The 12,359-nt window shown below is 54.9% G+C and overlaps 1 protein-coding gene across 5 annotated transcripts in view; it reads right to left on the reverse strand.

Moving 5' to 3' along the window:
- The window catches only part of TNFRSF21 (TNF receptor superfamily member 21), a 31,599-nt gene extending 25,536 nt beyond the window's left edge, over positions 1–6,063 (reverse strand). For 2 of the 5 annotated variants that reach the window (XM_050709926.1, XM_050709928.1), the window contains exons 1-2: positions 5,738–5,831; positions 971–1,625 (exon numbers count right to left, since the gene is read on the reverse strand). In XM_050709926.1, the coding sequence (XP_050565883.1) occupies positions 971–1,625; positions 5,738–5,797 (715 nt within the window). In that variant the 5' untranslated portion in view covers positions 5,798–5,831. Of the gene's footprint in view, positions 1–970; positions 1,626–5,156 lie in introns of all 5 variants that reach the window. The other 3 variants (XM_050709927.1, XM_035560134.2, XM_035560133.2) reach the window with 3 other exon arrangements.
- Positions 6,064–12,359: the final 6,296 nt, after the last annotated feature.

A 12,359-nucleotide genomic window follows, 5' to 3' on the forward strand; every position in this document is an offset into this window, starting at 1 on the left:
TCCTTTCCTCTCCCACCAACGTCACGCTGAACTTCTCATTTCTTAGGTCCCAGAGCCCTGCAGCCTACAACTGTCAGCACCTCCCTGCAACTGCATTTACTGGCTCAGGTGTAAAGGGCATCAAAAGTTGCCTTTTGTTGTTAAAATGCCCCATTTTAGACACTACCAAGGAGTGCTGAGCAGCAGCTCACACAGAGCCCCATAGCACCCAGCCATGGCTGAAGCATCTTTGCTAAACACAGCGGCACCCTGCCCATGGGTTCTCTGCCTGGTCTCCTACCCCAGTACAGTCTCCCAACAAAGAGCATGATATGTCATTTACAATTAAGTGAGAGAATGGGGAATTCAAGCTAGCTTTCCCCACCAGTGATAATTAATGGAAGCCTTCGAGGTTAAAGAAAAAAAATAATAGCACAGCCTAGGTGCAGTGTTAGCAATGGTCCCCATTCAAGCCAGTAGAGTGATACAATTCAGGGCAAAACGTAGCAGGGAAAGCACAGGCAGAGAAGCAGCAAACCCATCAGGAGACCAAGCAAACCCATCAGGAGACCCAACAAACCCATCAGTGTGGTGGAGAGAAGCTCCCCTCTCCCCTCGGGGCTTTGCTGCTGCACCCACTCCCTGCTCAGGTTTGCCACAAACACACCAAGACTTGTGCCAGCACAACACGTGGATTAGAGAAACGGCTGGGGAACACGATGTCCTCTTAATCCAAACAGCAGGACAGCCAGAAGTCCAATCAGGAGTAAAGTCTCAGGGAAAACATTATTAAGTGTGTTAAACCATGCTTAATAAACCACAAGTAATGGCAACCTGATGTACTCCAGAGCCGCATCCTGGCCAAAAAAGCAAAAGCACCATCTGCACTTGAGACCAGGTTGCCCTCCAACAGCCTAAAAACAACCGTGACCGAGGCAGGAATGCGATCACATGGCCGAAAACACAGCCGTGCTTCAGTGGTGTGCATTACCTTTGGGAAGATGAGCGGTCGGTGGAGCCTCGTAGGTCTCTCCACCTGCTTCTGCGTCCGACGAAGCCAAAGACGTGCTCGGCAGAGACGCCGGAGAACCGCAGACGTTGTCACTTTCCTTCGTCCCTGGCTTGACCACCACCATGTTCTTCCCGAAGCAGTCCGTGTAGGTTTTGCACTTCATCACGCTAGAAGGCACATCAGAAAAAGTACCACGAGGGCACGGCTTGCACCTCACGTCTTCCGTCTCGGTTCCTTTCTTGCGGACGCCCCAGCCGACCGGGCACACCGTGTAAGGGACGCAGGTATCGTTCGTCTGAAACGTACCCGACAGGCAAGTGCACTCGCGGTCGGTCAAGGCAGTACAATGGGTTCTCTCAATCATTGGCAGTTCGCAGGGTTTTCTGCAAGGGTGGCATCGCTCTATGCCGTTCTCGTGCTTCGTAAAAGTCCCGTCCGGACACGGGCTGCACTCCCTTAAGGTGCTCTTCGTGCAGTGCTTGGACACGTAGGTTCCCGCGGGACACTTGTCGCAGATCAGCTCCTGGTTGGTGGCACGGTCGAGGTGGCGGTACTTGCCGGCGGAGAGGCTGATGGCATTCTGTTCGGAGGTCAGCTGGGGCTGAGCGCCGGCGCTGCCGAGGAACACGAGCAACTGAAAGACAGAGGCAAAGCGTTAGTGCATCCGGGGCCCCGGTGCCGAATTCCTTCTGGAGAGCCAGCCTGGGACAGGACCACAAGGGACATCCCAGGAGCATGAGGGAGGTTTTGCCCTCTCGAGGCTGAGAGGTCCCAGCAGCACCCAGGCACTCGCCAAGAAGACAAAAACCACACAGGTGGTGGCTCTGACCTGTGGGACATCCTTCCTCTGCGTTAACCTGCGGTTGCTCAGTTATTTGCCTTTTAAAATAAGGCAAAACAGGATGAAATCTGGGCTGGTGCACGGTGCCGGGCGTGTTCTCAGCCCCTCCGCCCTCCCACACCCCTGTGCAAGGGTAAGGTTTGCTTCAGGGGTTCTGCTTCGAGCCTCCCACATCCAAATCCACTTGAAACCAGATTTATTTGCAACAGGAGAGGGGAAAAAAGACACTATTCCTCAGCTCTTTTAGGGGCTCTGCTGTAACTTAGTTCCTCATTGCATCAGATACAGGTAAAAGGTCTCACGTTTTCACACACTGAACGCACCCAGCTGGGTTTGGCTAGATGATGACTACGGATCTGTTCACCTCCACCTATTTCTAGCCCCATGATTTTATTCCCTTCGGTCCTTTGAGTCAGTCCCATGGGGCTGCTCCTTCCCTAGCAGAAGCCCTCTCTCCAGCAGGGCCTCTGCTTCCACCTGGGAGACCTCTGGACCACGGAGAAGCATCGGTTAGGCCAGCAGGAATAATGCACGGAGAACAAAAGGCAGCTCAAGAAGAGCTGCCACAACCTCATCCAGCATGCAAAGCAGCTGGAAACGCATCTCCAAACAGCAGCAGGCTGAGTTCAGAGGGAAGAGGACCGAGCTAAAATTACAGCGGGTTTCCAAAGGTGATTTCTTACACTAAGGTGGGCAGACCACCAACCCTAACGCTTTTCAACCGAGCGGCCGGGGACATAAATCACCTTGCTAGGCTATACGGGACCTTGCTCTTGCTCTGCTACATATCCTGGGCTATCAGCCAGCAAGAATATATTATATATATAAAAAAAAAAAAAAGCCTCCAACAACATGACTCCGCAGAACACACATCGCAGCAGAGCTGCAAGCTGCGCCGCGTCATTTTTGGTGCAGTCTCTTGCTTCCTGGAAAACACATGCTCTGGCAGCGCATTTCTGTTCCACCTGCTAAATAATTTATGGCCGAGGATTTGTACAAAACACTTCAAGCCTTTTTTTTTTTTTCCCCTCTCTCCTGAAGCGGCAATTACAGAGGCGGCGGCAGCAGACAAGCCTGCAGGAGTTGACAAGGATCCTGTGGTGGCCAGGCCAATTACAGCACGTCAAATTAAAACAACAACAACAACAAAAAAAAAGCGAGAGGCTGCTCTGGCAGGCTCTAACGCCTCACCCGATGCATGTTCCACCCCCCTCCCGCAAGACACGATTTCACGAAGCGCTCGGCTCGCGCTACAGAAACCTGCCACCCGTAATCTCCCTGACGCAACCGCGAATTAGCAAACCAGATGCAACAGGATCCGGCCTCCCCGGGGCTCACCGGTGCCCTACGCGGGGCACACGAGCCCGTGCCGGACCCCAGGGGGGGGCATCGGGAGGTGCGGGACCAAGGGGGCTCTGGTGCATGCGCAGCTCGGCGCTTACGGACAGCAGCGAGTTGCGGCGGGGGAAGGCTGAGCAGCCTCGAGCATCCATGCAGGTATCGTGAGGATTGGTGCTTCTGGTCCCTAAAAATAACCCGCTGCTGGGAGTGTGCGGCTGGCAGCGCTCGCAGCACCGCGAGCGCCAGCCGGGAGCGGGAGGATGTCTCCGCCTGGAAGGATGGCTGCCGCTTGGACCCACCACAAGCAACAGAAGAATGGAGCAGGGTCTCCTTAGCCACTGGATTCTAGTTCTTTCCTCCAGCACCAGAGCTTACAGGGCAACAAAAAAAACACACAGAAAAAAGGAGTCGGTGCAAGACAACCCTGGTACAACCAGATACCAGCGCACCTGGGTTTGGTGCTGCTCCTTGTGCCCACAGAGCATCCCCAGCCCAGCGCCCACATCCCTTCCCTGCTACCCAAACCCCTTCCAGCACGTGGAGGACTTCAGCTGGGGAACGGGTTTAGATGAGGGAGCCCCAGAGCCTGGCTACAAGCTCCAAGCCCTGGAGCTGGCAGCTGACGCAGGCATGACCCATCTTACTGCCAGCAGCCCGGTGATGCAGGCGGCACCTACGCAGCATCGCCATCACCACCCTCTTCAGTTGCAGCCACGCGTTGGATGGACTCGATGAGCAATTTGCACGGACAATAGTTTGTAGGGGGCTACACGCCTCCCAAGCGCACGTACGTGGGACGTGGCAGGGAACAGGCCAGCTCGCGCAGGGGCAATATCTGCTCCTCAGCCCTGCGAAGCTGCCAGCAGAAAGACAGAAAGTTGGCGAGAAAAAGAGCGTTTGGGTCCGAAACGGGGTGAGTTTGGGTTGAACATGGTGCCACCCCCCGCTGCCGCTAGCCCCGTGGGGGGGGGGGAGCAGGGCAACGGTAAGCTTCACAGACATACAATGCATTCAGTAAAAAATGAAAAGAATAAAAGTGACTTAAAAAATTGGAAAAAAAAATAATTAAAAAAGAATAAAGAAAAATCAACTAAAGGCAGCTAAACGCAGTGTATGTGACACTGGTAGAGAGGAGCCAGAGCAGAGGCACAGAGCTGTAAGTGAGCAGGGACTGACTGCACCGAGCTGATAACCTGGGAACTGTTTCCGAGTGAAAATAACAGAATTTCCTGAATTGGTCGAAATCACAGCTGGCCCACACTCTCCATGGCAATGCCTCAGCCCAGGTCGGGCTGCACAGCTCCCCTTCCCGAAGGTCAGCTACGCTCTCTGCGGAGCACCTCCGGGAAGGCATTTGTGACACTGAAGGAAGAAAAACAAACAAACAACCCCACAAAACGCCAGTAAACAGATCCAGAAGTTTGATGGCAACTTTACAGAGATGAGCAACCCGTCTCCTGCCCTGCGCTCTGCGAGCAGGATCAAGTTACTGACTCCAAAAAAGCCACCTGGGACCAGGGTCTTGGGGAAGAAGGAAGCGAGTTTCGTTTCTTTAAGGGCGCTGAGTTATTTTCAGCCGGTTTGGGGTTTAACGAAACCGAGAGCCCGGGACTTGGTCAACTCAGCAGTCCCATTGCCACGGCTGAGGAGGGCAACAGTGACAGGGGAAAATGCCAAAACAGCAGCACAGGCGCCCGGTCCCTGCGAAGGGGAACTCGGTGGCTCCTCCCGCAGCACACACCGGCCGAGCATCGCCAGCTGCCACAAGCCCACTATGGTCAAAGGAAGCCCCCACAGCCCCCTGACCACCCGCGATGCACGAGCAAACGCCGATCCGGGCGGCGGCCACGGGAGCATCCCACCCACGACCTTGCCAGCAAACGGGAATTTCGTCCCACGGCTCATCTGGTCGCACACCCACACACGTCCAGGTTGAGGATGCGCGTGCACGAGCAACACTTGCCTGCATACTTGGATCCTTACCTTCATTCCGGGAGCACACTCTGCTTGTATTTACCCATGTACTTGGGCCAATTTGATTTTTCCCCAGGGAAAAAGCAAGTCCTGGGGGGGGCCCCGACACCGCCAAAGTTTAGCTTCGCGTTCCAAGGGGCGATGCCGCTCCCTGGGCAAGTCTCGCCCCGCTGCGGCTGCCTGGCGTTTCCCCAGTCCCCGCAGCAGCTCGCTAGGACCCACCTGGAGCCCAGCAGGAGCGGCCGCGGCGCTGCTTACACAACCGAGCCGCAGCACGGACCCGCCGCCCCCAAAATCCCCCTGTCTCTCTCTCTCTCCCCAAAATGACAGCGTTTCGCCCCAAAGCGCCGCTTTGCCAGGGTCCTACGTGGGATGGCAAAACGGGGCAGCCGGGTGAGCTCGGCCTCTCTGCCAAAGCAAGGGGGCAATAAAAAAAAAAAAATAAATGAAGGGCTGACGGAGGAGGGGTGGACGATAAACACCCCAATAAACACCCCCCGCACCTCTCACGACCCCCGGGAGGCGCAGGCATCCCCTCACCTTACCACCCCCCCACCCCCTTCCGATCTCCGTATCCCCCCAAAACTCACCGAGAGCAAACCGGCGAGCACTGAGCACGCCGCGGCGGGGCGGGGGGCGGCCGCCCCCATAGTGGCCGGGGTAAGGGGAGGGGGGTGGCCGCAGCGAGCGGGGGGGGGGGGGGGGGCACGGGCGCTGCCCGGCTAACGGCGCTGCTTCATGGGGCGGCGCGGGGCCGGCAGCGGCGGCTGCTGCCCGCGGCGGGGGGCGCCCATGGTGGCGGGGCCGGGGCCGAGGCCGGAGCCGGGGCCGGGGCCGGGGGGGAGCCGGGGCGGGGGCGCTGCCGCCCGCCGCGCTCCCACCTGCCTGCGGGGGCTGCCGCTGCCGCGGGGCGGCGCGCACGTGGGGGCGGCGCGCCGGCGGGAGAAAGAGGCGCGCGCGCGCGCGCCCGGGGAGGGTGGGCGGCACCGCCCTTTGTGGCGTCACCGGGCGCGCGGGGAGAGGGCGCGCCAAGGGCGCCCCCTCCCCGCGCGGCGCGGGAAATGGAGCGCGGCGCCGGGGCGGGGGGCGGGTGGACGAGTGGGAATTTGGGGAGCAGGGGGCGTCCAGTAGGGTTTTTATTTTATTTTATTTTATTTTATTTTATTTTATTATTTTATTTTATTATTTTATTATTTTATTATTTTATTATTTTATTTTATTTTATTATTTTATTTTATTTTATTTTATTTTATTTATTTTATTTTTTATTATTTTATTTTATTTTATTTTATATTTTATTTTATTATTTTTTTTAATCTTATTTTATTTTATCTTATTTTATTTATTTTTTTTTCTCGTGTTCTCCGAGGTGGAGCATGTAAGGAGTAAGAGGAGTAAGAGGGAGCAGCGAGAATCATACAGAGACACAGAATGGTTTGGGTTGGAAGGGGCCTCAAATCTCACCCAGTTCCAGCCCAGCCCCACCCAGCCTGGCCTTGGGCACTGCCGGGGATGGGGCACCCACAGCTCCTCGGGGCAGCCTGCGCCAGGGCCTCACTGCTCTCTGAATAAAAAATATTCTTCCTAATATCTAATCTAAATCTACCCCGAGAGCGGAGCTGCCCACCGAAAGAGGGTGAGCTGGAAGCGGGGGGTGACCGCAGCACGGGCAGTGCCCTCGCAGACCGGGGCCCGATCCTGCAGCAGGACAGGACAGGCAGGGTGCTGGGCACAGCTTCCAGACCCAGCAAGCGGTGGGAAAAGGCCTGGATCTACCCAAGGAGTCAGGAGCAGCAGGAGATGGGGCCAGAGATGAGGCTCCATGGGTCCAAGGTCACACCAGAGCAGGGGTGGGGTGGCCCAGGCAGGGCTGGGCAGGGCCAGTAGGGTTTATTTGTGCCCTCGGGGCACTCGGCACCCGTGGGTGCATCAGATCCAGGCCTTCCATGATTATCGACGTTGCTGGTTGCCCATGGAGGAAAACGTCACGCACCTGATTTCCAGAGCCTGCAGAAATCCTGCCAGCCATCACCTTCTGGGGGCATCCTGAAGGCAAATGAAACAAGGCAGGGTTTTGGTGCCGCACCAAAACCAACAGCACATGTCCCTCATGAATGACAGAAAATCTCAAAAAAAGAGATAAAAAGAGATGTTCTCGCTCTGCAGGAGCATGGGCTTCATCCAAAACCCTTCTGAAGTCTGCACAAAGCCTCCTTCTAACTTCAGGGAGGTTTGAATGCAGCTAAAGGCTCCTCTCCCAGCCGAAGCAGACCTTTTCTCCCTGCACTTTCCCCATTCCCAACTCTGGAAAGGAGCAACGACCTCAGGGAGCCTGGGAACGAGCCCGGAGCAGAGCTTCTCTCCCCAGCCGGGGTGGCAGCGGCAGGACAGCCGTTCCCAGGAGAAGACCGAGTCACGTCTGCAGGGAGAGGACCTTCCTCCACAGCTGGCCGTGCTGCAGAGCCCCGCTTCGAGCTTCTCCATCCCCTGGGACCACCAGGGCCAGGAGCAACGTGCTCATCCCAGGAGGGGAAACCAGCTCTGCCCCCCCGCCCAGGAGCCCCCATGCAAAGCCCACTGGGGCTGCCCAGCAGGAAACCTGGGATGCCCATGGCTGCTTGTAAATCCAAATATTTAGGGCGAATAATTGGCCATAACCCAGCTGGACTCGTGGAAGGGGGTTTTAAGTTTAAAAATGTTCGGCTTTCTGGTGAAATTTGGGGTGCGTCTGGGCTGGTGGTGGCTCTGAAACCACGCCGGGTCCGCTGGCAGCACGGAAGACCTCAAATTGGGTTAGGAAAAAGCAGAAAAATAATCATCAGGAGGATGGGGAGACTTAGGGGACTGGCAATAAGACGGATCGTGTTACTGCTGTGGACTGGATTCTAATTAGTTATATCCGCTTTTAATTATTGGTATTTATAGAGAACCTAAAGGCAGTCCAGAGATTATCCAAAAACGCATAGAACGCTCTGGAAATCTCCCCCCAACGCCCCTCGCAGCCTGATTTGTGACAAACGCCGGTCACGCTGCCTACACGGGGTCACGAAGTGCTGCGGGAATTGCTTACTGGTGCTCTTCTTGCTGCCTCCCTGCTTTTCTGGGTCTTTGGAAGGAAAATGGGGAAGCGGGCGGCCGAGGTCGGAGCCTCGTGTGAAGGGTTTCTGGCGGCGGCAGCAGCTCGGGGGATTCCTCCTCGTCTCTTACATTCGGTTCCTTTTCCCCCCTTGTGCCACCCCGTGAGTCATGCAAACGCTCCCGGTCACGGGCAGCGGGATCAAGCAGGGCAGTGACCTGGTAACTCTTAAAAAATACAAAAAGGGGGGGATTTTGAGTCGCAGTTGGGGAACCTCGCTGCTCACATTCATCGCGGACCCGTGAGCCTTCACTAAGGTGGTGGCAGGAGCGACGGGGCGATGCCCACCCACCTGCTTTGCCACCAAAAGCCATCTTCTGAAGCTGCAGTCTGCCTCCTCATGCTAGGAAAAGCCAGCAATACTTGGTCATTGGATGCTGTTTGAAGCCCTTCCCGAACTTTCATGAAATGGGAGGAATTTTTTCTTGGGAAATGTTAGAGGATGCACTGCACAGCCACCACTTGCTTCGTCCTGAGGAAGCCAGAAGCTTGTGGGCAGTGATTTTGCAATAGAAGAAGCCAGGCTAACGAGGCAGATACTATTTACTTAGAGACCTTCTCATGGACCATCGCTTTCACATCTCCCGTACAAAATGTATTTCTGTATTTCTGGTTGCTGTTATAGGAAAACAGCCCCTGCATGGGAAAAAAAATCGGCTCCAATTCATATGGAAACCACATCTACTGCTTGCACAAGCATAAATCAGGAAGTTAAACTGACACAGCCTGAGGACTTACCCTGGGTGAGAGGAAGAAGCCTCTGGGTGGGGGTTCTCACCCTTGTGGTCCTCCCTGGGATCTCCAGGGAACGGGGAAGGGAAACATCTACCAAGAGCAGCTGTTCCCAGCAGGACCATTTATATACAAAACACACGTGTGTGTGTATATGTATACGGAGGGATTTTTAGCAGGATCCGTGGCAAACATAGGATGACCTGCAGGAAAAGTCTTTGGGGTGGTCGAGGCTTTTCGACGTGGGCCACCAAGGCCATCACCTCCGAGCTCTTCTTCCTCTGCAGTAGGCCAAGCAGCGTGTTTTCCCGTGGGACCCGAAGAAAGGAGAAGCTGGGCAGCGGGCAGCAGCACCAAGTGCATAAATGGGAATTTAACCCGGGGTAACATCCGTGAGACACCCAGCGGGCGCCGTGGGGAGATGCTGCCGCAAACGAAGCGCAGCTGGGGCTGCTGCTCCCCCCCTGGGGAGAAGGGTGCAGGGAAATCCACTCTTTCCCAGGTCAGCGGGCAGCCGTAAAGAAGCTTCCCTCCTGCCCCCAGAGCAGCACGGCGATGCGAGTGCTGTGAAGCGGAGAGGTTTGTCTCTCTTTCACCGGGCTGCCTGCACGCCCAAATCGGCACGGGTGGAACAAGCCCGGCAGCCGCCTCTGCGCCTTTCAGAGAGAGAACAGCAAAGGTGTGAAAATTAATGCTTCATTCAGGGTGTTGCAGCCCTTTGATATGTACGGAATATTGTTTTGCTGGTGGTCCTGCAGTGCCTGCTTTGTCCCTGCTGGCCAGGAGCGAGGCTCATCTCGCCCTCGCCCAAACTGCTGTGACTCCGGGAGCATCACCCAGTGCCCTCGGTCACCCTCCTGCTGCGCCCTGGGTGCTCAGGGGCCTGAGGCTGCCCAGCCATGCTCTTCGCTGGGGCATCCTGGCAGCTGTGATGTTAGAAATGAAAAATTACATGTTTAGACAAACATCTTGCTATACCCCTGAGCTTACACTAGAGAAATCGAGTGCTTTTCTGGGAGGGCTGCGTGCGCTTCTTGGTTCAGCATCAGAAAAAGATGAGCCCTCCTGGTACAGAGATGAAGCAGCAAATGACCCTCACCACCTTGAACCCAGCAGGGTTCGTTTAGCTCAGCTCAGCACTTATTTATTTATTTATTTATTTATTTTGTCTAGAGCGAGAGCTCAAAGCCAGATGTACAGCCCTGGGGTTATTTTTGGAGCCCCAGGAGGATGTCACTTCCCGAGTGACCTTGCTTGGCTGCACCCAGAGGGGCAGACCTCATTGCAGAGGGATCACAAATGATCTCAGTTGCAGATGAAGGTCTGTGGTATGGCTCTATTACCAGTGTGGGGGATCAGATATCCACAGAGGCTTTATCACAAACACAGGAAAAGCATCACTAGTTAGAGATTTGGGGTCTTGGCACCACCGACAACCATCATGCACCCAAGGGTTTGTCACCAACCTTCAAGAAAAGTGTCATTCTCCTTGTTCTTACAGCAATGGGATCAACATAAGTGGGATAGATCTCCTTTTTGATCACTTTTTGATGTGATATCTATCACTTTTTGACGTGATAACTCTAAAAAGACTATTAGGGGAATGGGTCTGTCACCGGGTAGGGGTGACTGGTCTGTGACAGCACAGGGGAGGAATCGGGCAGCAGTTTTGCAGTGTGAGTAACTCATGAAGGCTCTGCTGCTTCAGTGAAGACAATGCTGGGCAGGGAGAACCCCCTGGATGGGGAGGACTCATCTGTGGGGAGAAATGAGGCTGGGCAGGCCATAAAGTCATGGGTGACACAGAGAAAGTGAGCAGGCAATTGGTAATGTGTAATTCATACCGAACAGTGGGGAGGGAGCCTGGGATCATGCCGGCTCCCTGAATCACCAGGGGTTGTGCACCCTTGGTCCCAGGTGCTCCCCGACACATGGGTTGGGCGCTGCAAGGTGGCAGCAGCACGGAGGGGTCAAACCCTGGTGTTGGCTGTCCTTGTCACCGCAGGGAACCAGACAAAGCAGCTGGGGGCATCGTGCTCTTTGCCTTTAGTGAGCTCCTGCACTCCAGCACACGTGCAGAGTATTGAGAAACCTCGCCCAGGTTTGGCTGTTGTGCAGTTCTGGCCGTGAGGTGTCTATGGAACAGGCTGTCCGTGAAAACGAGCCAGGACACAGTCCTAGAGAGCCAAGATGCTGTGCTGTCTGCGGGTAAGGCTGTAATAAAGGCAACCTTCCTGGCAACAACAGGGCAATTAAGGAACCCTTAATTTCCAAGGGTCCTTACAACCACATCACTAATCTTCAGCCAGACACAGGGGAAAATTAAATCAGCCTGGGTACTCAGGGACTGTGCTGCCCTGTGAGCCTTTCCCCACTGCCACCCCGCAGCTGTCCTTGCCCTGCTTCCCATCCCAGCTGGCCTTCTCCATTTGTGAACAAAGAAACTTAACACAAGGGTCCTTCACGGAAAGGAGGAGAGGCAAGGGAAACAGGAAAGCAGATAATGTAACAATAAACAAGCACCCCATCCAAAGTACACAGAGAAATGTTCAGCTCTCCTTTTCTCTTTGCTTTTCCGGGGCCCCCTAGGAAAGCTGGCTACTTCCTCCATCCCGCAGCCTCCCGCTGTGCTCAGTTCACTGGAGTCATGCCTCAGGCTATGCATTTCTCCCAGGCAGATGTCCACCCATCCATTTGTCTACCCATCTGTCCATCCATCTGTCCGTCCATCCGTCCATCCATCCATCCACCCACCCATCCATCCATCCATCCATCCATCCATCCATCCATCCATCCATCCCCTTATCCACTGCTCATCATTAGCTGTTTGTTGATTTCTTTTCCATTGCAGGAACCCTATATTGACCTCTATCAGAAGAAGACCTACTGAATAATGACAAATCCCAAAGGCAGCCTGTTTTTTATGCATGATTTCTGACAGTGATCATGTGGAGTTGAGGTCTCAAGGTTACAGAGCGAGAGGGATTTGACTCTGGGACAGCAGTGCGCGTGGAGCTCTGCTTTTCATCGATGGGTTCGACTTGTGTTTGAGCAGGAGAGGAAGGGGAGAGCCTCAGAACAGGAGCACGGGACGTGCATTTCTGTCCAGATCGTCTGATGAATGATGAATCCCAAGAAAGGGATGAGCTGTTCCTTGCTTGTTATTGCTACCAGATGAGCAGGGGACTTTTACGATCACTGTTTTGGATCATCTCATGCTGATTGCGACAGAGGAAGGAGGTCTGTACTCCCGTCCCCCTGCGCCCCGTGCTTAGTGGTGAGCCCCTCTCCCGCAAGGCTTTGTTGTAGGGCTGGTGTGCAGCATCCCGGACATCCCACCGCCC

Source organism: Cygnus atratus, chromosome 3 (assembly GCF_013377495.2).
Source record: "Cygnus atratus isolate AKBS03 ecotype Queensland, Australia chromosome 3, CAtr_DNAZoo_HiC_assembly, whole genome shotgun sequence".
Taxonomy (NCBI): Eukaryota; Metazoa; Chordata; class Aves; order Anseriformes; family Anatidae; genus Cygnus; species Cygnus atratus.